Source organism: Aspergillus neoniger, assembly GCF_003184625.1.
Source record: "Aspergillus neoniger CBS 115656 unplaced genomic scaffold BO87scaffold_15, whole genome shotgun sequence".
Classification (NCBI taxonomy): Eukaryota; Fungi; Ascomycota; class Eurotiomycetes; order Eurotiales; family Aspergillaceae; genus Aspergillus; species Aspergillus neoniger.
In genome coordinates this window covers 229,164-253,455 of record NW_020291143.1, presented here as the reverse complement: position 1 = coordinate 253,455, position 24,292 = coordinate 229,164, and the positions used below count along the sequence as shown (strand labels likewise).

The 24,292-nt window shown below is 50.7% G+C and overlaps 12 protein-coding genes across 12 annotated transcripts; 7 read left to right on the top strand and 5 right to left on the bottom strand.

Annotated features, from left to right (window-relative positions):
• The first annotated feature begins 179 nt into the window (after positions 1 to 179).
• Positions 180 to 1,844, top strand: BO87DRAFT_48689 (uncharacterized protein). Its single transcript, XM_025629318.1, has 5 exons — positions 180 to 456; positions 514 to 618; positions 688 to 912; positions 995 to 1,137; positions 1,241 to 1,844. Exons 1-5 carry the CDS (start codon positions 259 to 261, stop codon positions 1,740 to 1,742), a joined length of 1,173 nt encoding a protein of 390 aa, XP_025479969.1. The 5' UTR covers positions 180 to 258; the 3' UTR covers positions 1,743 to 1,844.
• Positions 1,783 to 4,135, bottom strand: BO87DRAFT_376375 (glycoside hydrolase family 47 protein). The gene is made up of 4 exons (XM_025623284.1): positions 3,276 to 4,135; positions 2,441 to 3,178; positions 2,128 to 2,385; positions 1,783 to 2,065 (listed from the first exon to the last, which is right to left on the bottom strand). The coding sequence occupies exons 1-4, from the start codon at positions 3,968 to 3,970 to the stop codon at positions 2,017 to 2,019; spliced, it is 1,740 nt and encodes a 579-aa protein (XP_025479968.1). The 5' UTR covers positions 3,971 to 4,135; the 3' UTR covers positions 1,783 to 2,016.
• Positions 4,136 to 5,090: 955 nt separating this feature from the next.
• On the top strand, positions 5,091 to 6,606 carry BO87DRAFT_358400 (uncharacterized protein). The gene is made up of 3 exons (XM_025621466.1): positions 5,091 to 5,184; positions 5,253 to 5,524; positions 5,581 to 6,606. The coding sequence occupies exons 2-3, from the start codon at positions 5,511 to 5,513 to the stop codon at positions 6,560 to 6,562; spliced, it is 996 nt and encodes a 331-aa protein (XP_025479967.1). The 5' UTR covers positions 5,091 to 5,184; positions 5,253 to 5,510; the 3' UTR covers positions 6,563 to 6,606.
• Positions 6,607 to 6,820: 214 nt separating this feature from the next.
• Positions 6,821 to 8,307, bottom strand: BO87DRAFT_376371 (calmodulin). The gene is made up of 6 exons (XM_025623283.1): positions 8,198 to 8,307; positions 8,031 to 8,087; positions 7,925 to 7,940; positions 7,682 to 7,807; positions 7,402 to 7,614; positions 6,821 to 7,346 (listed from the first exon to the last, which is right to left on the bottom strand). Exons 1-6 carry the CDS (start codon positions 8,198 to 8,200, stop codon positions 7,312 to 7,314), a joined length of 450 nt encoding a protein of 149 aa, XP_025479966.1. The 5' UTR covers positions 8,201 to 8,307; the 3' UTR covers positions 6,821 to 7,311.
• Positions 8,223 to 8,693, top strand: BO87DRAFT_48594 (uncharacterized protein). Its single transcript, XM_025629317.1, has one exon. It carries the CDS (start codon positions 8,372 to 8,374, stop codon positions 8,612 to 8,614), a length of 243 nt encoding a protein of 80 aa, XP_025479965.1. The 5' UTR covers positions 8,223 to 8,371; the 3' UTR covers positions 8,615 to 8,693.
• A 1,063-nt stretch (positions 8,694 to 9,756) lies between these two features.
• BO87DRAFT_358393 (t-SNARE syntaxin TLG2) lies at positions 9,757 to 11,440 on the top strand. The gene is made up of 4 exons (XM_025621465.1): positions 9,757 to 10,002; positions 10,072 to 10,604; positions 10,665 to 11,008; positions 11,074 to 11,440. The coding sequence occupies exons 1-4, from the start codon at positions 9,980 to 9,982 to the stop codon at positions 11,347 to 11,349; spliced, it is 1,176 nt and encodes a 391-aa protein (XP_025479964.1). The 5' UTR covers positions 9,757 to 9,979; the 3' UTR covers positions 11,350 to 11,440.
• Positions 11,311 to 13,383, bottom strand: BO87DRAFT_358392 (CTD-interacting domain-containing protein). The gene is made up of 5 exons (XM_025621464.1): positions 13,037 to 13,383; positions 12,886 to 12,977; positions 12,776 to 12,834; positions 12,581 to 12,722; positions 11,311 to 12,529 (listed from the first exon to the last, which is right to left on the bottom strand). The coding sequence occupies exons 1-5, from the start codon at positions 13,132 to 13,134 to the stop codon at positions 11,673 to 11,675; spliced, it is 1,248 nt and encodes a 415-aa protein (XP_025479963.1). The 5' UTR covers positions 13,135 to 13,383; the 3' UTR covers positions 11,311 to 11,672.
• A 134-nt stretch (positions 13,384 to 13,517) lies between these two features.
• BO87DRAFT_376368 (clathrin light chain CLC1) lies at positions 13,518 to 15,033 on the top strand. The gene is made up of 4 exons (XM_025623282.1): positions 13,518 to 13,664; positions 13,721 to 13,965; positions 14,026 to 14,132; positions 14,234 to 15,033. Exons 1-4 carry the CDS (start codon positions 13,625 to 13,627, stop codon positions 14,583 to 14,585), a joined length of 744 nt encoding a protein of 247 aa, XP_025479962.1. The 5' UTR covers positions 13,518 to 13,624; the 3' UTR covers positions 14,586 to 15,033.
• Positions 15,034 to 15,038: 5 nt separating this feature from the next.
• Positions 15,039 to 16,918, bottom strand: BO87DRAFT_376367 (Hsp90 co-chaperone CDC37). The gene is made up of 2 exons (XM_025623281.1): positions 15,765 to 16,918; positions 15,039 to 15,706 (listed from the first exon to the last, which is right to left on the bottom strand). Exons 1-2 carry the CDS (start codon positions 16,727 to 16,729, stop codon positions 15,202 to 15,204), a joined length of 1,470 nt encoding a protein of 489 aa, XP_025479961.1. The 5' UTR covers positions 16,730 to 16,918; the 3' UTR covers positions 15,039 to 15,201.
• Positions 16,919 to 17,064: 146 nt separating this feature from the next.
• mdr2 (ATP-binding cassette permease mdr2) lies at positions 17,065 to 19,955 on the top strand. Its single transcript, XM_025623280.1, has 3 exons — positions 17,065 to 18,462; positions 18,524 to 19,159; positions 19,210 to 19,955. Exons 1-3 carry the CDS (start codon positions 17,224 to 17,226, stop codon positions 19,693 to 19,695), a joined length of 2,361 nt encoding a protein of 786 aa, XP_025479960.1. The 5' UTR covers positions 17,065 to 17,223; the 3' UTR covers positions 19,696 to 19,955.
• A 193-nt stretch (positions 19,956 to 20,148) lies between these two features.
• On the top strand, positions 20,149 to 21,871 carry BO87DRAFT_376365 (nucleoside transmembrane transporter FUN26). Its single transcript, XM_025623279.1, has 2 exons — positions 20,149 to 20,423; positions 20,487 to 21,871. The coding sequence occupies exons 1-2, from the start codon at positions 20,248 to 20,250 to the stop codon at positions 21,646 to 21,648; spliced, it is 1,338 nt and encodes a 445-aa protein (XP_025479959.1). The 5' UTR covers positions 20,149 to 20,247; the 3' UTR covers positions 21,649 to 21,871.
• Positions 21,872 to 23,982, bottom strand: BO87DRAFT_376363 (CCDC47 family protein). Its single transcript, XM_025623278.1, has 3 exons — positions 23,686 to 23,982; positions 22,675 to 23,533; positions 21,872 to 22,585 (listed from the first exon to the last, which is right to left on the bottom strand). Exons 1-3 carry the CDS (start codon positions 23,750 to 23,752, stop codon positions 22,210 to 22,212), a joined length of 1,302 nt encoding a protein of 433 aa, XP_025479958.1. The 5' UTR covers positions 23,753 to 23,982; the 3' UTR covers positions 21,872 to 22,209.
• Between the last annotated feature and the right edge of the window lie 310 nt (positions 23,983 to 24,292).

Genomic DNA, 24,292 nt, shown 5'->3' with positions numbered 1-24,292 from the left:
CAGAGAAGGGCATATCGCTAGACGTGCATCATGTATCTTGCATCGCATGCGTGGGTTCTAACTCAGTCACAGAAAAAACCAGCCAACCAGCCACGATGAGTGCGCATCCTGGAAAAGCAAAAAGGCAACAATACCACCTTGTATAAGAGCATATCTCCACCATCCTGGTCGAAGCTTTTCGTAGATGATGGTCTTTGCTTTCGTTTATCTGTTCCCAGGGTCCGAGAGGCTATTAACACATCCTGTCTCAGCCATAGCATGAGCGGCCCGTTTGTCCCGCCGGGACAATCTCCCCCTTTTCAAGTGGTAGATGATTTGCATCATGGAGCTTGGATTATCATCACTGGAGCTTTGGGTTTGGTCGTATCTCTCGTCAGCTTCTTTATCAAGTTGTATGTGCGACTTGCTCTCCATCCGCCGTTTGCATTTGATGATTATCTTCTCCTTGGAGCGACGGTAAGTCAATTGATCTGGATTTTGAGTACCTGTGCTAACGAGGATGTTGAGATATAGATAGTAGCAACCGTGCAAGCAGCACTCCTATTCAACGCCGTGTCACATGGTTTCGGGACATCAATCCATCTTCTGGAACAAGATCAGGTGGATCAAATCCAAACAGTGCGTCTCCTACCTCCTCATCATCTTCTTACAAGAAAGATATACTAATCTCTTCCTAACAATAATTAGCTTATCACAGTCAGCGACATCCTCTACCTCATCACCGTCTACATCTCCAAATGCTGCGTCTGCGGCATCTACCTTCGTCTCACGCCCCAGAAATGGCATAACCGAGCTTCTATAGCTACTCTCGCTCTATGCACAGCATGGGTCATACCGGCCGTTTTCATCATCGCGGTGAACTGCGAATTGAATCGTCCCTGGAAAGGTTCCGGAGGACAATGTGTGAATCTGGTACACTCCTAGCATCTCCTGCAGACAACATATACATAGTAGACAATCAACTGAAGGATATGACTAACAATCTGCTCTCAAGTCCAAACGCTGGCAATTCATCGTCGCATTAGACATAGCGACTGAACTGATTATCTTCGGACTAGCCGTCTTCCTACTCTGGGGACTATTCATGCCTCTTAAGCGCAAGCTGACTATCGGATTTGCGTTTATGTTTCGGCTTCCGTGAGTGACTATCCTTCCTTCCCACCTGCTTACCTTCCACCCAGCCCCAAACAAAAAGCGAATAGCACAGATCCCTACTGACACCTATGACTCTAAAACCAAGCTTGATAATCTTCTCCGTCTTCCACATCTACACCATCCTACTCCTCGTCCACTCCCCGGATCCCACACTAGCCGTCGTCACACCCATCATCTGGGCCCAGGTTGAACTCAACTACGCTCTCGTGGCATGCAGTATCTTCTGTCTGCGGCCGTTCATGGCGGCCGTGAGCACCAATTACGGGACGGCGGGTGATTCGAATCTCGAGAGTACGAGTGGAGTATCGCGGTCGTGGAAGGTCGATTCGTCTAAAGCGGGGTCTGGAAGACAGACTTGTTTGAATCCCGAGGAGAGGAGATCGTGGAGGGTATCGAGGAGATTGGATGGTGGGCATCAGCCAGGTCCTGTGGCTGAACCTGATATTGAGCTTGTTGAGATGGATGGGCAGCGCAGTGTTGGAAGTGATGGTGGGAGTGCGAGGATGATGATTCGGAAGGATGTGGAGTATACGATTGAGTATGATTCGCATCGTGACTTGTGTATGTCTGGTGCTGATTGGAGGTAGTGCTGGGCTACTACTATACTATCGGTGATGGACTGATCTCGTGTTTGCAAATGTATATATTGTATATGGATAGTATAGCGCCTCTATATGATTAGCGCTCTAAATAAATGAAAAACTCCATAGGAAATACCAATGACGCCTTCACAGACTATTTACTGATCAGATGGTTTTTCATATGTATAAAGACCATCTGGTGTCAAAGGTTAATCACTGATGGCGACGCCCGTTCGCCATACATGTTTATCACAAGTCACAAAAAGAAAACCCAACCGCATTATGTACTTGAAGCAGTTGGACGCTTGAAAGGGTGTGCTTCCGTGTTCCTGCTCAATGTTAGTGAACTGCCCGCATAAATCATCGGGAAATCGAGTGGGGTAAGACTTACAGCACATATTCGTCCAGGCTCACGAGGTCCGGCTCGGAAAATATGAGGTAAAAATACTTTAGAGTCTCCGCCAGCCAGAAACTCTCCATGTAGTCCATCTGCGGCGACTCGGGGTCCCGTACATCGGAAATGGCTGCGTGTCCAAACGAGGTCCGCGTCATCTTGTCAATATTTTGGAACATCCTCCACGCAGCATCCTGCAGAGACCGGTCCCCCGTTATACGGTACATGATGAAAACCGACTCGATAGCTTCGGGTCTAAGATGGGATTAGATGGAGAACACAAGTGTCACATATTGTTGAACGAACATACCGCAGTAGATACTTGGGGTCAGGAATATCGGCCACGCCTGGCGGCAACTTCTTGCCATCCTTTGAGGTGCCTGTGGGCTGAGAGCTTTGAGGCAGCTGGCAATTTTCATCGTCCTTACACACAGTAAGATGCAAGATCTCTGGCATGATTCCGGTCGGCATGATATCATAGGCCCAAATGCACCCATCGACCAATTTCCGCGCGACAGCCAAATCTTCGGGTCGGTCGAACACCTTGGACCCTATGCCGACAGTACCTCCGAGGTAGCACTTGAGATGCTCCCACTGGGGCTCTAGGTTATTCCGGCTGGAAGATCCAGTAACGCGGAGGTTCCCAGCAAAAAGGATATCGCGGCCGTCTTCGGTCATCGGGCGGAAAAGCAGGCGGCTCTTCAACGCCTTCATGAAGGAGTTGTACATTCTACGATACTGACTGGTCTGCCCTCCTAGAAGCATATGCTCTTTCGGGAGGTACTCATATGTCGAGTCAGCCATTCCTCCGATGGTAAATCGGGGGTCAGCGAATTCCAAGTCCTTAGCATTGACCATCATGGGCCACATCCCAGGTACATCGGTTGTCTCCTGAGTATCCTCGAGAAAATCCGTTATCCTTTGGATAGCATCAAAGTATTTGGGGTCCTTTGTTAGCTGAGAGAGCCGCGTAAATTCTAGGTTCAATGACCCGAGTTCAGCAAGTATGGTGTTTCGGCCCGGCTCGATGCTCAGACCATCCGCAGATCTAGACCCCAGTCAACATGGCCCAGCCTGAGTCATAATGGTACCCTAGCGATACCTAGGAATCGCTTGGCAACCGAGGCATCTGCTGGGTGTCTTACCTGGTCCATTCCCACCTTGATTGCGGCATTCGGTTGCGAGTGTCAAACGATCCATAAATCATGTCCGCAATTTCCACTGCCTTCTTTAGGAGAATCGAGTATTTACCCTGGGTCAAGTCGTAGGCACCAAGAAGCCCGCCCAAGTACCGAATGTTGGTCTCGAAGACATTAATCTGAATGGCGCTGGTGGTAGTGAAGTCGATGTACTCAAGCGCTTTCACGGCCTCCTCGAACTCCTCAGTAAGTCCCATAATAACGAGAGTATCTAGGGAATCCACCAAGGTAGCTGCCCAACCCGCAAAAGTCTCGCGGTGGCCACCAGTGAGGGGAGAGAGCTCGTCTTCCAGCCAGGCATTGTTCCTGTACCCTTTCCACGCGTGCTGGAATGCTTTCTTGACCGCACGCTGCCTTTTTACCCGTCCCCATCGTGCGAACCACGACTCCTTAGAGAACTTGTGCTGGATTTGTGGAATAGTGGATGGCGCAGTCGAAGGAAGAGGGACATAATCGGAGATCGGGTACTGCTCGGCATGCTTCCGCCAACGTATCCTACCCTCTTTATGCGGGGGAGGGTCGTATGGATTTCTGAAATGGTGGTGGTAATGTGGCCCCGCACTGGGCGGTAGACTCGAGAAAAGAGCGTATGTGATGCATAGGAGAATAATGGTGGGTAGGAGGTAGCTCCGTCGCGCCATGGTTACGGCAACCTATAGACAATACTTGATAAAGAATCGCTAAATCAACGAGAAGCAGACAGCAGAAAGGAGAGGACAGCTGTGCAGATCACAGCAATGGGTTATATTAATCAGATGAGAGGTAACATCGGAGATGCGTGAGCATGCTCAATGCCAGGTTTACCAGTAATCGGCCCAGCGAGCTAACGCCGACGAGATTAAAAAGAGGGGATGGTTCTGGGGATGAACACCAAAGGACCGACCAAGGCGACGGTTCTTTGCAAGTGCAGCACGCTGGTACAAACTAGACAAGGCATGGGCACCGTATATACCCTGTTGTCAAGGATCGCCCCTGGTCCGGTCTTTCTATCCCAGTTGTCGCGAGCAAATAAGCATTGGCGCTGCGGTGGAGGTATGTTGCATCCGAGCGTTTACTGCTCCATCTTACAAGCGCCTAGCCATGGGTGGCATGTTGATCGCAAAGAGGAGAGGGTGAATGGCTGAAAAGGTTCATTGGCAACGAGACTTACCAAAGTAAGTAATAGTAGAGCGGAGCGTAAACAAGCAATATGGCAAAAGGATCTGCCCATTGCGTAAGCTAGTGGTCCCTTGGACCCTGGCCGGTCTCAAGGATCGCAGAATAGGGAGTGTTAGTCCACCTGGAGTGGGTGCGATTTTCTATTCTTGACCACTTGACGTCGACTACTCCAAAACTAAGACCCCTTTGTGGTCTCAGCCTCATTGTCCGGAGTATTTGTCCCGCGTCTTGGCAAGGAGAGACATACGCGCGTACTGTGTAGAGAACAGAAAGTGGAAGTGTGTTCCCCTGGATATTCCAGACCAAAGTCTAGACGGATCTCAGACGTCGCTGTGGCTCAATCAGAGACAGAGTCGGGGATAAAATGTGAGAGTGGAGCCCCGAGGACCCAGACGGCCCAGGAATTGATTACTGTTGGTACTCGAAGTGGAGGTGGGCCAGTTAACAGCCACAGACAATGGAGGAAATGAGAGTCGGAGGTCGGAGTGAGAGTTAATGCCAGTTGGGTCGAAGTTGTTGCTTGGGGGCGGTGTTTGACCGGTTTGCACCTTTGTGGCCTGGACCCCAAGGCAGTCAACACTGTTTCCAAGTCATGACGGGTCACATGCCCGAAAAAGCCACGGACAGTCCAATCAGTCCTACTAGAGCTGTGGGTGATATACTCAAAGCAACATAAACTGCTATTGCATTCTTCTTGGTATGTCTAGATAACCTCCACCAATAGCACGGACCCATCCAATGCTTAATATACTAACATATAATCAGACATAAACGAATCGCGCTCCAAATGAATTACCTGTGCTGCCTGCTTACTACCAGACTCGCTATCAATTGAACCCATACTATTGTCATTGACTCTTACACATATCTACTGCACTTCTCTCTTTCCTTGCTTTCAAGAAGATACCCCTCTTGTGTCCTTAACTTGGCACGTGAATCCCTTCGTAGGCGCCCTACTCAAGGACAAGAGAAAACCATCCATAGAGATACAACATCTATCAAGGGAATTTCAAATACTACACAATGCCTATCACAGGGTAAGCTCTCACCAATTATCACTTATCCTCATATCATGTTAACTCCAACCATCCAGAGTCTACTTCATCCCCTCCAATCCAAATGCATCCACAGGGCTAGCCACAATCACAGAGCGCCTACACACAGCCCTAGCAGACGAACCAACATTAGTAGGCCGTTGGTTCCTCGAACACAGGCTAATGCGCGATACGCCATCATGTGTTCCAGCCTCAGCATCTCAGCGCCAAGTGCAACCGCGCTATATGCAATTCCTATCACTGTCTTTTCACTCCAATCACGGCTTCATCTACACCTCTGAAGCACTAGAAAAAACCACCCACCACACAGCTACCGGTGTTAATTCCACACCAGCTGGCTCACCCACCAATACTTCTCAAAATGGAGCGCCAGGCGCAACAGCGCCCACCCCTTCCACCCCATCTAATGCCGTTGCACCGTCAGGAGGACCAATGGTCATGACCACCGTGCCGCTTCCATCCTGTAATGCTCTTTTCCAGCACTTCGGCTACGCCTGCCAGCCTTTCTGGTGCCATCGACACACGGTCACCGTACCAGGCGGCGTGGTCTACGATGTGGGTGACTTCCGGGTTCGAGTGGGTGATGTGCGACAGACTCAACCAGCAGCGAGGGTGCGCGGAACAGTTGTCGAAATCGAATGGCGGGGTCCCTGTATAGTCGATTCGATATCAGCACCACGGAATCCGAGCGACGGGCAATTAGCTGATGATGACGACTCCGGGATTGATATGGCGTTCCCGGATGCTATTGAAGATGCGGATATTGATGCCGAGTATGCGGCCAGTGCGGCGTTGATCCGGGAATTCTGGGCGAGGCTGGGCATTGAGGGGGCCAGAGAAGCTATCTTATTGCCGGATGTGGGTAAGGAAGCTAAGGATCGGTTGAGGAGGTTGAAACAGAAGGGCAGACATACTGTTTCTGACGAGGCAAACCTACAGCAAGCGGATGAGGATCCGGATCCGGATGCGGGTGTGGATGTGGCGAGGCAGTTTATGGAGATCTTTAGGTTCAATCGGTAAAAATACCAGGCCTCGATGTTGAGGTGAATCTAATCTGAATTGTCTTGGGGGATTGCTTATTTAAGAAAACGTATGATCATCATGCTGGCAGATCGTAGATTGAAGGGAGATATCTCGTATATTGAGTTCCGGGTGGCATGTGGCACAAGGAATGTACGCGATGTGCAGGGGTAGCCGTCAAAGAGCGCTAGAAGCTGAGTTATCCGAAATAAGGCCTCCACATTCGGTGTTCTTTGTTGAGAACCGGAGGCAGTGTGTGGGACTTTGACGAAGTGCAGCACAAATACATAATCTCATGTCTACATCAAAACGGGTCTTAGAATATCAAAATGGTTATTATCCGATGCAATCGAGCCACTGCCAGATATCAGACGGGCAAAGGAACGAATCATGACACGGGACTATGGACAATGGTGAAAGGGGTAAGCGGGTATGAAGAGGAACAAATAGCCCTTGCGGGCCACATCACGCAGGAACTCCCAGCAAAAGACAGAGCCCTCCCTGTCTGACATATTCAATCTCAGCTCGCTCAGACCAGTCTAGACCTATGGTCGCCTCTACCATTCCTGCAACATTAGAACCAACAGTGATAATGCGAAGCGCTCGATCATCAAGATGAATAAAGAGTCATAGCCAAATGATGAGACTACAAGAGACGGGATGGGATAAAAGATGGGACATTGTGGAGTAGATTTCATTGTTCCCCACCCTTTCCGCTAACACAAGACAAATAGAACATGAAGAGCCGTTTATTTTTGCATCATGAGCTGGACGAACTCGTTGTCTGGTAGCAGAGTTAGCATGTCATATCACGGGCATATCAAGAATGGGAAACATACAGTCGATGCGGCCATCACCGTCCTGGTCAGCCTCACGGATCATCTCATCGACTTCGTCGTCAGTGAGCTTCTCGCCAATGGAGGTCATGACGTGGCGCAACTCCGCGGCGGAGATGAAACCATTGTTGTCGCGGTCGAAGACCTTGAAAGCCTCGCGGATTTCCTCCTCGGAGTCGGTGTCCTTCATCTTACGAGCCATCATGGTAAGGAATTCTGGCGGCAAAAGTCAATCACAACCCATACGGCATTCCCGCCTTACATGCGTAGATCTATCACATACCGGGGAAGTCGATCGTTCCGTTGTTGTCAGCGTCAACCTCGTTGATCATGTCCTGAAGCTCAGACTCGGAGGGGTTCTGGCCGAGGGAGCGCATCACAGTGCCGAGCTCCTTGGTGGTGATCTGGCCTATTTCCAGATTACATCAGTATTATGATTCAGATCGAAGGGGGAAATAGCTGTCGAAATCCCGCGGTCGGATCGGGCGCTACAGTTAGAACGTGAAGGGGACAGAATTCCACCCACCATCGCCATCCTTGTCCTATTGAGTTCGAAAATACATTAGCATTATGAGCCGGTAAAGATAGGTCATCAATTTGAGTGATCGGGGGTTCATTCAGGGAGCACTCACAAAGAGGGAGAAGGCCTCCTTGTACTCAGAAACTTGCTCTTCGGTCAGAGAGTCGGCCTAGACGATGCGATGTCAGCAATCCTGTCGAGAATGCCAGGCAGATCTGCCCCGCAAAGTGGGGGATTTTCAACGCAACTGGCCGGGACAGCGAGGAAGGAGGTACATACCATGGTTGATATGGGGTGTGATAAGTCACGGGAGGGTAATGAAGCTGAGTAGAAAGGGAACAAGAAAGCTGGTGGCTTGAACGGTAGCGGTAAAGGGCTGTGGGGGGAGGAGAAGGTGGTGGTGGTGTTGGTGGAAGATGATTTAAGGGGAACCCGAATCCATCATAATAATAAATGACCATTGAGCTGGACGCCTGGCAAGGCGGTCGCTTATGCCTGAAACGTGACCCGCCCTGGCCACCATGTGCCCTCTGCGCCTGGAAACGCTGTTCTGTCCTGCCTGCCCGCCCGTCTGTCAATTCGCCTCCTTTTGCACGCTCCCCCTCCATGCATTGGTTGGTTGGTTGCTTTTTCTTCAGCTGCTGCAGGCTCGCTGCGTCCCGTCATATCTGCCTTATGGAAATGCCCGTTGCCTAGACATAGTCGTTTGAATGGCTGCTAGTCGAGCGCAGCCTTGCATCTAATCTGTAAGTAGGCGCCTTTTGGCCAGTTGGTGACGGCCAGCCGTGGACCCCGGCAGTACCAAAGCTCGAAGGCAACAAGTCCCGCCTGCCTTTCACCAGGACGAACCTTGTTCAGACACTATACCCTGGAACCTTGATATGGGACACTTCTGTACCTGAGGGTTCAGTCATGCAAACCAGAAAGCAGAGGATAACTCTTCTCCATCCCCTGCGACTCTTATGCCCTTGATTAGAACCTTCGCAATCAGAACCATGGCTTGTTTCTTTAGGCGGCATAAGTACGGAATAACTGCGCAAGTTATCTGGGCTTGGCATACTCTGTAACCATGCAAAGTGGACTGACAAGCCAACATAATTGCTCAAAATCTGCAATATTCAGGCTAGAGCCTGCAACCAAATTAACTTTCGATCTCAATTTTTCCTATTTGACCTCCCAAAACTGCTTGATACATCCAAAACAAACCAGAACAAACCTGCACGTGAGATAGCCCTATTGCAGCTATTCGATCATTGATGCGTCTACTCCTTACTAGCACTCCATATCTCGTCGCATTCAGAGCATCCGACACGGCTGCTACGTGCTCCTATCAACATCTTATTATCCGAACTTGATCCCTAGGTAATGCCTCTTGATAGTATCTCACTATATGTGTGTGTAGACTGCATCAGCTGGGTGACCAAAACGATCGGTTATCACGAAGTATTGCTTCAAATATAGAAATAGGGAGCGTCACTCTTGTCTCATAATGCTCTAGTAGCCAAGTAGCATCTACACAAGATAGTTCTCTTGTGACAGGCAATGACGGTGCGGCATGTAATCTATAGTGTGTAATCCATGGAACACAATAGACAGCAATACCACATTCATCTCTGGCCCACGACGGACCTCTTATCCTCATCCAGGACATCATCTTCCGAACTTGACCAATCCAATTGAGATGCATAATCTCGCATAATTAATCAGGCATCATCTCAGAGCATCGTGGCTGACGTAATATACTTAGATCGGCACGGGTGCTACCACATTGGGATTGGTGCGGCCGTCCCTTCATGTGCAACATGGAGATGGGGAGCTCCGGGAAGTACAGCGGTCCTATCGAATACACCCTACGACGCTCTATTCTACGACGCGGAAAAACGGCCTATACCCCTCACTGCCATTTCATATGTCCAGATATTCTACTCTGAGTTTATTGTGACTTGAATTTCGCTATCCATTCTAACGGCATCCCTGGCCGGACAATGATCAGGGTGGCCTAAGAGTGTCCCCGACGAAGGATCACCGCAGACCAACGACCCTGTCTTCCTAGCATTCACAATGTGGCGGGACCGGACCAATCTGTAATTGCGTCCCGGGATTTATTATCCAGAATGGCGAAGATCATGAACTAACGCCCATCCTCGATACAGCTACATATCCTACCGCCAGTCGTTCGCGCATCATCCAGCCAAGAAGCCACGTTATCTCGGAGCTTCCAATGGCTTCTCCGATAGCCTGTCGCAGCCTGAAGAAAGCCGTCGACTCATTTCAGAAACCGGCGGTCTTGACGACGATGGCGACGCAATTATCGAGATGGACGTTTTACCCCCGCGCTGGGTTGACGTACAGGAGGAAGTGACGGAGCTACTTGCGGACATTGCGCAGAAGTCCTCTCACCTCGATAAGCTACATCAAAAACACCTTCTACCCGGATTCGGAGACGAGGATGTACGAAAGCAAGATGAATTAGTTATAGAGCGGCTCACACAGGATATCACGCGCTCCTTTCATGAATGCCAGAAAGCAGTTAAGAAGATCGAGACGATGGTACGGGAAGCTCAACAACAGGGTGGAGTTAGCAGCGGCGATGAAACCATGGCCAAAAACCTGCAGATATCTCTTGCTGCTAGGGTGCAAGAGGCTAGTGCTCGGTTCCGGAAGAAACAGAGTACATATCTGAAGAGTGAGTTTATTCTGGGCTGCGCTACGTCTGTTTGTCAAGCTAACCGCAGTTGTGTGGTAGAGTTACGAGGACTGGAGGGTGGATCAGCGCCGTTTGAACGTTCCCCGACACCGATGCAGAACCCATATACAGACCCGTCGCTAATGGAATCCGATGCGGACAAGTCGTTCTCGCAATCCACGCTGATGCAGACGTCGCAACGACTGACGGGCCAGAACGATGCCGCCATTGAACAGCGGGAACGGGAAATAAACGACATCGCGAAAGGAATCATTGAGCTGTCGGATATTTTCCGGGAGCTGCAGTCTATGGTTATCGATCAGGGTACCATGCTGGATCGGATTGACTATAATATCGAGCGGATGGGCACGGAGGTCAAGGCCGCGGATAAAGAGCTGAAAGTGGTACGTTCGCGTCTGATGCAGCCACCCGAGCAAAAAGTTCCTACTAACCAATCTGCATCTTGCAGGCTACAAACTACCAGCGACGTACAGTGAAACGCAAGATCATGCTCCTGCTGGTGATCATAGTCGCAGGCCTGTTTATCGTTCTACTAGTCAAGCCGAAGAAACACAGTTCCCCAGATCCCGCTCCGGCACCGGCGCCGCCACCTCCCCCGCAAACTAATGAACAGCCGCCCGCAATGACTCCTCGTGCTTTCCATACCATATACCGCCGCAGAAGGAGTCCCTCTTCGTTACGGATTGCGAGAAACAAATGGGGTGATCCGGATATATTTCGATAGTTCGCAATTCAGCGTTCCATGATAATAGTAATGAAACTAATTCAAATGTATTCCAGCGCCGTATTGATTTCTTTCGAGAGAAATTAATTCGTCCTGCGGGCATGAATCTCGGACGTATTGCTAATCGCATAAACAGTGGATATCCAGATATTATCATAATAGGCAAGAATGGGCGTGCCTCGCAACAGAAAATAGATAACTACATTCTCAGTAAACAGCACATAAGACGACAGAATAAATAATGTTGAAAGTAAAAATGGAGTCTGTCGAGATAAGCAAGCTTGCGCCTGCCACCGACCGCAGAGTGTGTGAATCTAAAAGGCCTATTGCTGGGCATCACCTTCCTGCTTCAAGAGCTCAGCTACATCAGCATCCAAGTCGCCGCCTGCGAATTGAGCGTAATCCTCCTCTTCATGCGTAACCTTGCGTCTCTTGGCATGGAGCCCGTTCGAACCGTCTGTTTGGTGCTCGCCGAGTCCCGCGGGAGGGAAGCCCGCCGCCGAAAGTGAAGAATCGGCCGGATTTCCGAACCCAGGCAGGGTGAATCCACCCAGTATCTGGGGTTGAGGAGGTACTGCGCTGAAGTCTGAGTCCTGTGCGGCCTGCTTGGGAGAACCAACAGGTGTAATGGCCTCAACTGGTGGAGGAGTCAGGGCCTCAACTTCTGGACGAGAAATAGGCTCTCCCTCTGGCCCAGCATCGCCATGGTTGATCGCAGGCGAATTCTCGGCAGAGAGCCCGCGCATGATCCCATCTTCAACCTCTCTTTTGGTGGCTTCCGTCTCCGATTTCCTTCCCGTCAACTGTGCGACCATTGATTGTTCCTTGGATAAAGCTGAGCGATTGGTTGCGAGAAGCTTCTCGAGACCCTCGATGAGAGCGGTGCGTGATTTGATGACCTCGGATACAGAGCTTTCTGCATTCGCAAGGGCTTTCAACAGCTGGCTAAGCCGCGCCGCATGCACTGGAGGGGTAGGCAAAGGCGTGTTGGGGTCATGCATCTTGTCATACTCTGCATTTGCAGCTGTGGCAGATGCAGCTGAAGCCACGGTAGCCTTTGAAACAGCTACCTGTAGAGGCACTAGAGGCTGAAGTTCAGACGGTGTTGAGCCCGACGAGCTCGAGAAGAGGGACCCTCCTAGCAACGGCTTTTTACCGGTAGAGCGGGACTTATCGATCTCTACGACGGAGTAAGCAGGATGAATGAAGAGAACAGCGCAAGACGACCTACCATCTACTCGAGCTTCTACGGCCTCCTGAATGGGAAGTTCAAAGATCGATCTTTGTCTCCATACTTCAACCACGCGGCGAATCTTTTGCTGAATATCGTTTGAGGAACCTTTGTATGCGATAGCCGTGGCCTCTGCGATGATCTGGTAAATGTTAACCTCTGATACCTGCCAGGGCCCAATGATGATAAACCCACCGGCGAGAATGCGATGAGGAAGTCCTCCTTCCTTCGAGCTCTAGACTGTTGCGCGACCTCTGAGATGCTGTTAGTGTCGAACTACAACCGACTCGGAACATGAGCTATACCATTGGCCAAATATATCAGGTTCAGGCGCTTCGGTGCTGGAGAATCGCGGAGTTTCTGCAGCCAGAGCTGTGCGGTTCGTTCGGCGTGTCGCCTAAGATTGAAATAACATATGAGCAAAGTCTTTGTATATACGAACAGTTGTCAACTTACCTGTGAAACATGACCCATTGCGCAACTGTGACAATGCCTTCCTGGGTTTCGTTGAGGGCTGAAAGCTTCGCTTTCACAGCATCATCCGTATAGGCCATTCTGAATACTTGCTAATATTGCCAAGGTAGAAGAGATCTCTGGTAGAAAGAGTAATGAAAGATGTGTGAATGCAGTGTGTTTTGATCGCCGCGAGCTTAGACTCGGATCGCAATTCCTTAAGCGCGAATGCTGGAGCGAATGACAACGGGCACAATGTACCAAGAATGCGCAATAGAAAAGAAATTCACTTCAGCTCGAGTCAGATTGATATGACCACTGCCCTGGATATCTGACGTGAAAGAGTGAAATGGTCCTGAGGAACAGTGAAGCTCATCCGTCGCACCTGGTAATTGCTGTGTAGCTGTCAGACCGCCTTCCTGGCAGAATCCGGGGGGTTCTCCATTCATACTTGGAACGGTCCGCTCGATCCCCAAGACGCCAGCTGGAGCCTTACGTTCACATTCTCATCTCTCCTCATTTGACCCCTTTCTCTTAATTCAACTTCTTTGCGAAATCAATCTATAACTCAGCTTAAGATAATTGCAAAGTATGGCGGATCGTTTCCCTTCATTGGAGGACTTCTCTGCAGGTGAGCAGCCGGCATCATGCCCGCCAACACTACATAACACTAACCCCGGTCTCTAGGCCAGACCGAAGTCGTTGAGACCAACGGTGCCTCAGATGAAAATGACTTCCTAGCTCGCGAACGGGCTATGCTCGGTGATGATGCAGAACAGTTTGCGACTCCCCAAGATCATGTCGCCGACGACATAAACAATGACGACGACTTGCTGGAAGGTGCGGATGCCGCCCCGTCCGCGGGTGGTGTTGAGCCTCAGGAGATCTCTGGATTCGAGTCTTCCTTCCCTGCTCTCGACACACAAAACGAGGTATGAGACATGTCTGGTATATGCTTGGGGGAGTCTCTAACGTGACTGCGAATTTACCAGCAAGTTGCTCCTGGCGGCACAATCACTGGGTCGGGTGCCCCCTTTCCACCCACCGGGTATTCCAACTATACCTCTCAAGCCCCGGAGGAGGAGCCAGAGCCCGTCAGGTATGTGTCACCCATATCAGCAGCCAGCCTGACTTTCATAACTTTTTGCTATGCTATGTCACTTGTATGGAGTCCATGTGCTGATGGTAGATGTCTTGCAGGGAATGGCGTGAGCGGCGAGATGCGGACATTCAGCGTCGTGCGGAGATCTCGGAGGAGAAGAAGGAGTCGACCATAAAGAAGGCGCGCGAGGATATTGACGACTTTTATGTCTCATACAACAACAAGACCGACAAGCTTCGTGCCCAGACTCGCGCCGAGGCAGATCAGTTCCTGTCCAACCGGGAGGACACTTCTTCGGGAGGTACTAGCTGGGAACGCATCGCGAAGCTTGTCGATGTCTCCGGAAAGGGAACCAAGGGTGGTGCCAGCGGCTCCGGCAAGGAGCGCTTCCGAGAGTTGCTCCTTGACCTTAAGAAGGATCAGAATGCCCCTGGTGTCAGCGGCGTTTAAGCAGCTGAAACTATAATGGGTTCCAACTTTAAGGACTCTGGATGCGAAGAAGGCCGAATTCCACAAAATAAGACTTTGGTCTAATGATACATCTCAGAAAGTGGGAAAGAGTCGAAGCACTGGAGATTACCCTTGTCCTCTGCATTCCAGCGCCTTTTATTATCACGACCGTCACCATTCATACCACCTCCGTGCGCCTCAGATTCTCGACCCGATCATACTTTCTTATACAGGAGTTCGTCAAGTACTCGAGATAATGGCTATTTCTCAGTACATGTGTCTTCTGTTCAATTCTTAAACACATGTCTTCTTATGTTGCTTATTTCCCCTTGATGTAGGTAGATTACATACTTTGGAACATTTTAATTGTCTTCCACGTCCATTACTACTTTGAAAGTACGGCGCTTATGCAAAACATCAAGAGACTTGGTATACGCTAAAAGTACATCCTACTTAGAGCATGTATTCACACATTGTAATCCTCCTACTCGGAGGTAGGGGCTTAGATGCTATATTAACAATCTGAGTTCATCCAAATCAACCATTAACACAGTCGCTGTTGACGAATACAAACATTTCCACCATCTCAAACATATGCATTATTATTTTTCATACCTCAGTCCAGCTCGGTGATATCGCCTCCCGGTTCACCTACTTCCTGTTCCTCTCTTTCCCTCTTGTTCTCTGCCTCAATTTCTTCCAGCTTCTTCCTTCCTTCCTCCGTGGTCGCATCAACAATGCCTTCCTCCAGGCTCAGCATGCCACTCTGTCCTAGCTTCTCAACGACATCTTCAGCTTCTTCAACGCTCATCTTACCGAGGACCTTGTTGACCTCATCCAAGGACTCGGACGCCAAGGCTTTCTGTAGATCCTTGGAGAACGATTCGTACACCTTGCGCGCCTCAACCTCAACAGGGTCATCGCCCTCAGCAGAGGGTATGTTGATGGTGATCTTAGTGTTCGGGTCAACTGCATGCAGCTGGATCTGTTCCACTCCAGCGGGGTCGTTCGAAGCAGAGCTGTCTTTCGCCAGCTCCGCGGCGCGGGTCTTGATTTTATGGTAAGTTTCGTTTACGTCGTTCCGGAAGAGGGTTCCAGCCTGGTGGTCTGCGTTTGTGATACTATACGAATATACCTGTCAGCAAGCGACTCAAGGGATTCGATCGTTCGCATACGCACCGCTTGAAGAAAAGCGAGATACCGTCGCGGCCCAGGGAGCGGCAGTACTGCAACAACAAGCCTTGGTGAACGCAGGTGCGGGCGTAGTCTTCTTTGCCCTCCATTTGGCTGTTGAAAGCTTCAACCAATAGACCATCCGTTTCCTTCTCAGCAACAATCTGGGGGTTCTCGGAGATGAATTGAAGCAAGGCACGGTAATCGTTGCGGTTAATTTTCGCGAATCTTTTGGCAAGTTCACTGGCCTTGACGTTCTCGGGATCCTCCTCTTCGTCATCATCGTCAGCAACTGGGGCAGCAGCTTGCTGGGATGAGCCCGCCGTAGAAGCTCCAGGGTTCAGAAGCTCAACTGTCTCCGTCTTTTGGCCCTTGGCTTCGCCAGGCTTGGCAATGTGAGAAGTGTTGAACCCCTCGTGCAATCCCTCACTGGTAATCTTGCTGCCTTCTTCCTTCTCAAGCTGGGCAAGTCTCTGAAGAAGCTCCTTTTGTAAGCCCTGCACCTTATCGTTGTGCCTCTGAACACCCTTGATATATTCCTGATAGAGGTTCTCCGAACTGACGTCGCCCATTTCCTTCTTCACCTGGTCAACCAGAGCGCTCATCATCTGTGAGTACTTAGGCTGTTCCTTCTCCTGAGTATGAACTCCTGCCGGGGCTGCGGGAGGATGGTCGTCCGATGGGTTGCCTGCAAACTCCATAAGGTTCTGGAAGATCACTTCCTCGACGGACTTGGAGCCTTCATTCTGCTTCAGGGCCGTAAGAAGCTTATCGATTCGTGAAAGGAGGCCGTTGTTGACAATATGCTCGTACTTCAGCGTCTCGATCTCATGGCGGCGTTGGGCACGTTGTTGATGGATCTGGGCTTGTTTGGCCCGGATGAAAGAACGCTTGTCGACATTCGGGTGCACTTCAATGTCGGAGTCATCAGATAGCTCCAGTGCATCCCATTTGCTGTAGTCAAGCACCATGTTGGGCGAGTGCGGAATGTAGTCGATGGTATAAGGAGGGGTGAGGGTGGGGTAAACGAGTAGATGTATAGAGCCTGGAAATGAGGTGGAGTCGTTTGTACGGATATAATTTCAGTTAATATATGGTCAGCGACCTTGACTCCAAGTTAGCTTCAGAGCTTAAAACCCCAGAAATGCACGAGCGCAGCCTATCCCAGCGTCTGAGGGATCATCGAAAGCTCTCGACCAGCTTCGACGGCGGCGGAATTAGGGCAGGCGGTGTCCACAGGCAGAACCGTCGCCGATGCGAGGCCGAACGGCGATGGCCGGACTCGCGGCTTCACGGCTGACATGTTCTGCCTTCCAAGCGTCTAGCGGTCTCCCGGAGAGCGATTAATCTTTGATTTGTCATGAGATCTAGCAGACACCGGGCTGTCTAGTGGGATATGGCACCCTGATTACTCCGTTTGGCATCCATTTGAGCAGCCATCCGAATCCGCTTTCTATCGTCCGAAATGCGCGGAGCCAGGTTGCTGGCTTCCTGGGCCCCCGGCGTCACCGCCAGACGGGGTGCTCAGGTAAATGGGAGCATACTCAATGAGCTTTACTTTGGAGCTCGTCCACATCAATCTGGAATTGGCATCTTTGGCGTCCCTAGCCGTCAATTCTCGGGCATCTCGGGTTCATTACGCAACAACCTCTCGCTAACGTCTGGACTATCCACCCGTCAAAGTAACGGTTCACGGTTCGATATCATACGGTCGCAATTAATAGCGCAATCTCGGTTCTTCTCCTCTTCGCAACGGTCATTGGAATCTAAGCCAGTGAACTCAACGGCTAAATCTGCTCAAACGAACAACGCCACGGCTCAGGACAAGGAAGATGAAGACATAGACAAGGGCTTCGAGCTCTCCGAAAAGGGAGCGCAGGCTGCGCAGGTAAACCTTGCTGCTAAGCTGTCGAAAGACGGATCTGGTAACAAGAAAGCCGGCTTCAAAGAAATATGGAGACTCCTGCTCATTGCCCGACCCGAAGCTAGAAAGCTCGGGTTTGCTTTCTTTTTCCTGCTTATTTCGTCATCGATCACCATGTCTGTTCCCTTCTCCATCGGCAAAATCATGGATGCAGCTACAAAGACCTCTGACGAAGAGGGCGGTGGAAATCTGCTTTTCGGCTTGAGTGTACCGATGTTCTATGGAGCTTTGGCTGGTATCCTTACACTGGGTGCCGCTGCGAACTATGGCCGCATTGTCATCCTCCGTATCGTTGGAGAGCGCATTGTCTCAAGGCTTCGCTCTAAGCTTTTCCGTAATACTTTTGTGCAAGATGCGGAATTCTTCGATGCGAACAGAGTGGGCGACTTGATCTCACGACTCGGCTCTGACACCATTATCGTGGGTAAAAGTATCACGCAGAACTTGTCGGACGGCTTACGAGCAGCGGTTAGTGGTGCAGCAGGCTTTGGTCTGATGACCTATGTCAGTCTCAAGCTGTCCAGTGTCTTGCTTGTCCTATTGCCTCCGATTGGTCTCGGCGCCTTCTTCTATGGTAGGGCGATAAGGAACCTCAGTCGCAAGATCCAGAGAAACCTCGGTACTTTGACCAAGATTGCGGAAGAGCGTCTTGGTAATGTGAAGACTAGCCAGTCTTTTGCTGGTGAGATCCTCGAAGTGAACCGGTACAATAACCAAGTGCGCAAGATCTTCGAGCTTGGCAAGAGGGAATCTTTGATTAGCGCTACCTTCTTCAGTTCCGTATGTTCCCCTGTATTTGTGCGCTTATCACTTATTACCACTTAGCTGACAGCACAATCAGACTGGCTTCATGGGCAACATGACAATCCTAGCATTGCTTTACGTTGGAGGCGGCATGGTTCAGTCAGGTGGCATCACTATTGGAGAGTTGACATCCTTTTTGATGTATACTGCTTATGCCGGTTCCAGCATGTTCGGTCTGTCTAGCTTCTACTCCGAGCTGATGAAGGGTGTTGGAGCTGCTAGTCGTCTCTTCGAATTGCAGGATCGTGAGCCAACGATATCCCCGACGAAGGGCAAGAAAGTTGAATCGGCCCGTGGTCCTATTCGTTTTGAAAACGTGAACTTCAGCTATCCCACGCGACCTGCCGTTCCTATATTCAAGGAATTGAACTTTGAGATCCCGCAAGGAAAGAACGTTGCCATCGTCGGTCCCTCGGGTGGAGGAAAGTCAACTATTGCTTCACTTCTACTGAGGTTCTACAACCCAACCGAAGGACGGGTCCTGATTAACGGCCAAGACATCAGCGAGATGAACGCCAAGTCCCTTCGAAGGAAGATTGGTGTTGTTGCTCAGGAACCTGTCCTGTTCTCGGGATCAATTGCTGAGAACATTTCTTATGGCAAGCCACGGGCTACTAGGTCAGAGATCATCGCAGCAGCCAGAAAGGCGAACTGCCAGTTCATCAGCGATTTTGTGAGTGGACAATTTGCTTTCTGACTATACATTTGTCTAACTTCTTTCAGCCCGATGGACTTGATACTCAGGTTGGACCTCGCGGCGCTCAACTTTCTGGTGGGCAAAAGCAGCGCATTGCCATTGCTCGTGCTCTCATCAAAGATCCCGATATCTTGATTCTGGATGAGGCAACCTCTGCTCTTGATGCAGAATCTGAGACATTGGTCAACAGCGCTCTTGCTGCCCTTCTTCGTGGAAACAACACGACCATCAGCATCGCCCACAGACTGTCTACGATCAAGCGCTCTGATACAATCATCGTGCTTGCCCCTGATGGAAAGGTGGCCGAACAGGGAACTTACGAGGAGCTTAGCTCTCGTCCTGACGGCGCCTTCACAAAGCTGATGGAATGGCAAATCAGTGGTGGCGAGAACACGCCAGCAAACGCCCCTATCAGCCCAGCGACAGAAGAGAAATTGTGGCAGTTGGAGAAAGAGGAAGCTGAAGCTGACATCGAAGATGCCAGCAGCGAACGCGATCAGCAGAAGAAGTAGGAGCGTCCGCTACTTCATAGATGTGGAGGCGCCTACCTTTCTGGACACCCATTTGTTATTTTCTTTCTTTTCTTCGTTATCTTGTTTTCAGCAGTGTAGAGTATATAGCTCCTGTATGGGGCACATAGTACACTACTGTCTAGACAGCTGGGCCGCCTTCAGCTGGATGTACTATCTATCTACGGGATACCCCAACACCGGGGTGGCTCAGCTTTTGGTGACTGGATAGATAAAATATAATACCCATCTCTACTTTTGAATTATGCTCTCTGTGTAATTGCTGACATGCTATTCGAGCTGTTGAGCAATTGAAGTTACTACTTAGTAGTTGATGGTTGTTGAATTGATAAGCCTCTTAGTCACCCAGCCCAACGTGACCCGCGGATTACCATTCTTGGCGAGTGTCACGCCTCATGACCAGCTGCTGCTCATCTTCTTGTCCTCCCCGTCGATCTTCCCTGCCTCACTTTCCTCCACCATCATGGGCTGAGTCTCGTACTACTCCCTGTCACCTCTCATCGTTTGAACAGGGGCAACCCACAACTCGCTACAATGGAGCGTATCCGCGGGCTGATCGCTCGCCGGCCTACGTATGAAGCAATCGAGCAACCGGTTGACACCGATAATGAGAGCATTCACTCTGCTCGTGAGGAGCTTGAGCATCCCCGTTTCTCCAAATACGAATATGCAGTATTCTTTCTTCTGGGAGTGTCTATGCTATGGGCATGGTATGTCCCAACCTACAGCAACTACATTGACTGCATCTATCTAACTAGACCGGAATGTCATAGGAACATGTTCCTCGCTGCTGCACCATACTTCTACCACCGTTTCCACACAGACGACTGGGCAGCAACTCATTACCAGCCTTCAATACTGACTGTATCCACCGTTACTAACTTAGGTTCCTCGTTCATCCTAGCCAAGCTGCAGAAGGGAGCATCATATCCGAAGCGGGTCACTATCTCCCTGCTTATCAACATCGTGGTATTCACGCTCTTGGCCTTCTCCACCATCTTGATGAAAGATGTCTCAGTGAGCACATACTTCGGCTTTCTCATGATCATGGTATTCGGGGCCAGTCTTGCGACCGGGATAAATCAAAATGGCGTGTACGCTTACGTCTCCGGCTTCGGAAGAGAGGAGTATACCCAAGCCATCATGGGCGGCCAAGGCGTAGCGGGTGTCCTACCCTGCATTGTCCAGATCCTCACCGTGATCTCCGTACCAAGCAAGAAGGAAGGACAGAAAGCACCACAAGAGTCATCCAAATCCGCTTTTGCCTACTTCATCACGGCCACAACCGTGTCGTCCTTCGCTCTGCTTGCCTTCCTATCCCTCGTAAAGCGACGCTCATCGTCAACCCTCTTAGACCCAACGGACGATCACAGCGACTCAGATGTGCCCGAGAACAAGTCCGTCAGCCTCTGGACGCTCTTCAAGAAGCTCCGCTTCATGGCCACAGCCATCTTCCTTTGCTTCACCGTCACCATGACCTTCCCCGTCTTCACAGCGGAGATCGAATCCGTCCACGACACCCCCGGGCGATCACGACTCTTCGACCAGGCTGTCTTCATCCCTCTTGCATTCTTCTTCTGGAACGCAGGTGATCTGCTGGGCCGAATGCTCGTCCTATTTCCCCGTCTGTCCTTAGTGAACCGTCCCTTTGTGCTGTTCCTCTTCTCGATTGCTCGTGCCGCATTCATCCCACTGTACCTCCTCTGCAACATTCGCGGCCGGGGCGCAGTCGTCGAAAGCGACTTCTTTTACCTCTTCGTCGTGCAATTGCTGTTCGGCATAAGTAACGGGTACTTGGGGAGTAATTGCATGATGGGTGCTGGACAGTGGGTGTCTCCTGATGAACGTGAACCTGCAGGTGGGTTCATGGCATTGATGCTCGTAGGCGGGTTGACTGCGGGAAGCTTGATGAGCTTTTTGGTTGCTGAGGCTTGATTTTGGGTATATATTGATGAGATATCATTGGTGTCTGGGGTTGCTGTTATAGATCGGGCGTCATACTTTACTGCCGTCGGGGAAGACGAGGTTTCATAGGGCGTTATTCACTGATCTGCTTAGCAGCACCATTTCGATCTACATATTGCTTGCCCAATAAATCACAGGTATATAGCCACGAGGCTCCGAGCATCATAGACTTGAATGGTAACCACTAGATCGGCCATACGAAGGAAATTCAAATACTCAGAACAACAAGGCCTTCATGCCATCAAGATACATTAGTAGATCAATTAAACCACTGCAATCAGTCAAGAACCCGACTGACCCCACGGCATCGCTCCAACCAAATCCAGCCCCATCATCCCAGATCATCATCCAAATAAGAAAAAGAATTACGAATACATTGTACATGAAGATATACAACGAACGAACAGCATCACCACACCACAAAAGTCACCAGGGGGAATGGATAACCGATGTCCCACATTCCCCTCCACAGTTCGTTCAATAAGAGAAGAGAACAGAACAGAACAGAACAGAACAGAACAGAACAAGAAATCACCCCCTGCGCGTACTCTTCTTCATCATCCGACGGTGCTCCTTCTGCTGCTCACGCTCCAGGTACTTCTTCTGCTCGTCCGCAGACATACCACGAAGGAGACGTTCCCTGTCCTCCTTCTTGACCTTCTCGGCGGCGAGTCGGCGCTCCTCAGCCTTCTCCTCCTCATCCGCACGACGCAGCTTCTTGATCTCCTCGTCGCGAGTGCTGCGCACCTTGCGCATCACTTCGGGGCGGAAGTGGGCGGAGCCGACGAGACGGTCGGCGAAGCGGAGGAACTGCGTGAAGAGGGGCAGGGTGGTGCTGTAGCCTTCGGCGCTGCTGGGGAGAGTGACGGACAGTTCGATGCGCTTGCGGGGGGTGGTTTCCTCGATTCTACATAGATGGGTATTGATTAGCACGTGTGCTCGGTTTGGGGGATAGGTGGTATTGTTTTTTGGGGGGAAGGGGAATGGGAAACTCACTTCATGGGCTTATCGACGGGCTGATCAGTAACAATCAAGTACTTGAAGTCATTGCCGGCCTTCTCAATAGCCTGGGCCAGCTCATTCGTGAGCAAAGCATCCGTGATCTCCGCACTCTCCGTCATGACCGTAACCCAGTTAGGCAACTTGTTGTTATCCCTGGTGAAAGTGATGCTGGCGTCGTAGCGGTCCTGACGGAACTTCCGCATGTAGTTCTTGTGCACGACAGCCCAGATAAATCCATCGTAGGTTGAGTTGTTAACCTTCAGGGAAGAGCGATCATTGGCCGGGAGGGGGACAACATCCTTCTCCTTTCCATCGAAGGTGTACGCGGTAGCCTCGTAGGTTTCCGTCGGGGGGGACCAGCTCTCAAACAAGAAGCCCAGGACAGTCTCCGTCCAGAAAGTGACAGGGTTGTACCGCTTGGGGAGCTTAATGGCCACGTCCACGAACGCCACGTTCTGACGACCGGTCGCGTAGGAGGCGAATTCTTGAGCGGAGCGTTCCTTGAGGAGAGACTCGGGGTCGGGTTGTCCTTCGCTATTGCTGATGCTGGGGCCGTCGAAACCCACAACGGCGAACTCGCTTTGCATAGCGGAGGTGTGAGCTTGCGCCCAGTCGCGCGCCTTGCGGCGGTTCTTGCGCGTGCCCCAGAAGTGGAAGAGGATGATTAGGAGGATGATGGGCATCACAGTCGCTTCTTGCATGAAGTCTCGCGGAGAGGTCCGCTCCCATACCCGGTACCATTTGGTGTAGGGGACTGGGGTGACGCCTTGGGTGTTCACGGCTGGGATGGATGAGGACCCGGCGACGAGGGAGGCCGGGGAGGGCTCCGGGGCTTCGACGAAGTCGGCGAAGTCTGCATTGGAAAAAGTAATTAGAGAATTGTTTGTTGCGTTGAACTAGAGCTGGGAGAGCAATTGAAGGAAGTTTGGGGAAGGGTTGATTTTCCTGGGGTACAGAGCTCGAGGCAAAAGCTGGGGTTTGGGGTGTGCGTGTTGTGAGACTCACCATCGTCAACCTTGGCTGGGTTCGAGGGCTGGGAACCGCCAAAGACGTTCTTGAACAGGCCCGCCATGATGAGGAATGGGGAATTGGACGGACTGGGGAACGGACGGGCAGGGAAACTGGCGACGTGGCGGAGGAAGGAAGAGAAGAAGAGGGAAGCGAACGGGCGTCAGGTTGAGTTAAATGGTTGACGTTCGTCGCAAACCGATCGGAGCCACGGTGGAGCCGACCGCTCTGGCGTCAAACCCCCAAAAGATAAGGAGAACGCTTAGATCGTGAGGATTTCGGAGGATTATGACTATTCCTTATTACGATCGTGATTTTGCTTCAAAGCGAGAATACGTGCTATCGCAATTGCATCAGAAAAATATACAGTAGCATTGCTCGAAACTCTACGGCAATTCGGCAAGGCAAAACTAAACCCAGATTTGCCAGTCATTCTTTTGACTCCTCCATCGGTTGCGTGCTTCCAGCTTCCAAAAATCCCAAATCAAGCAGAAAAATATCAGTAAAGAGAAAGAGTGGACAAAGGAGAGTAGAGTAGAAAATCACAGTCAAAGAGAGTCAGCGAGCGAAGTGGTATCCCTCAGAAACAGATCGCTCACGCAGG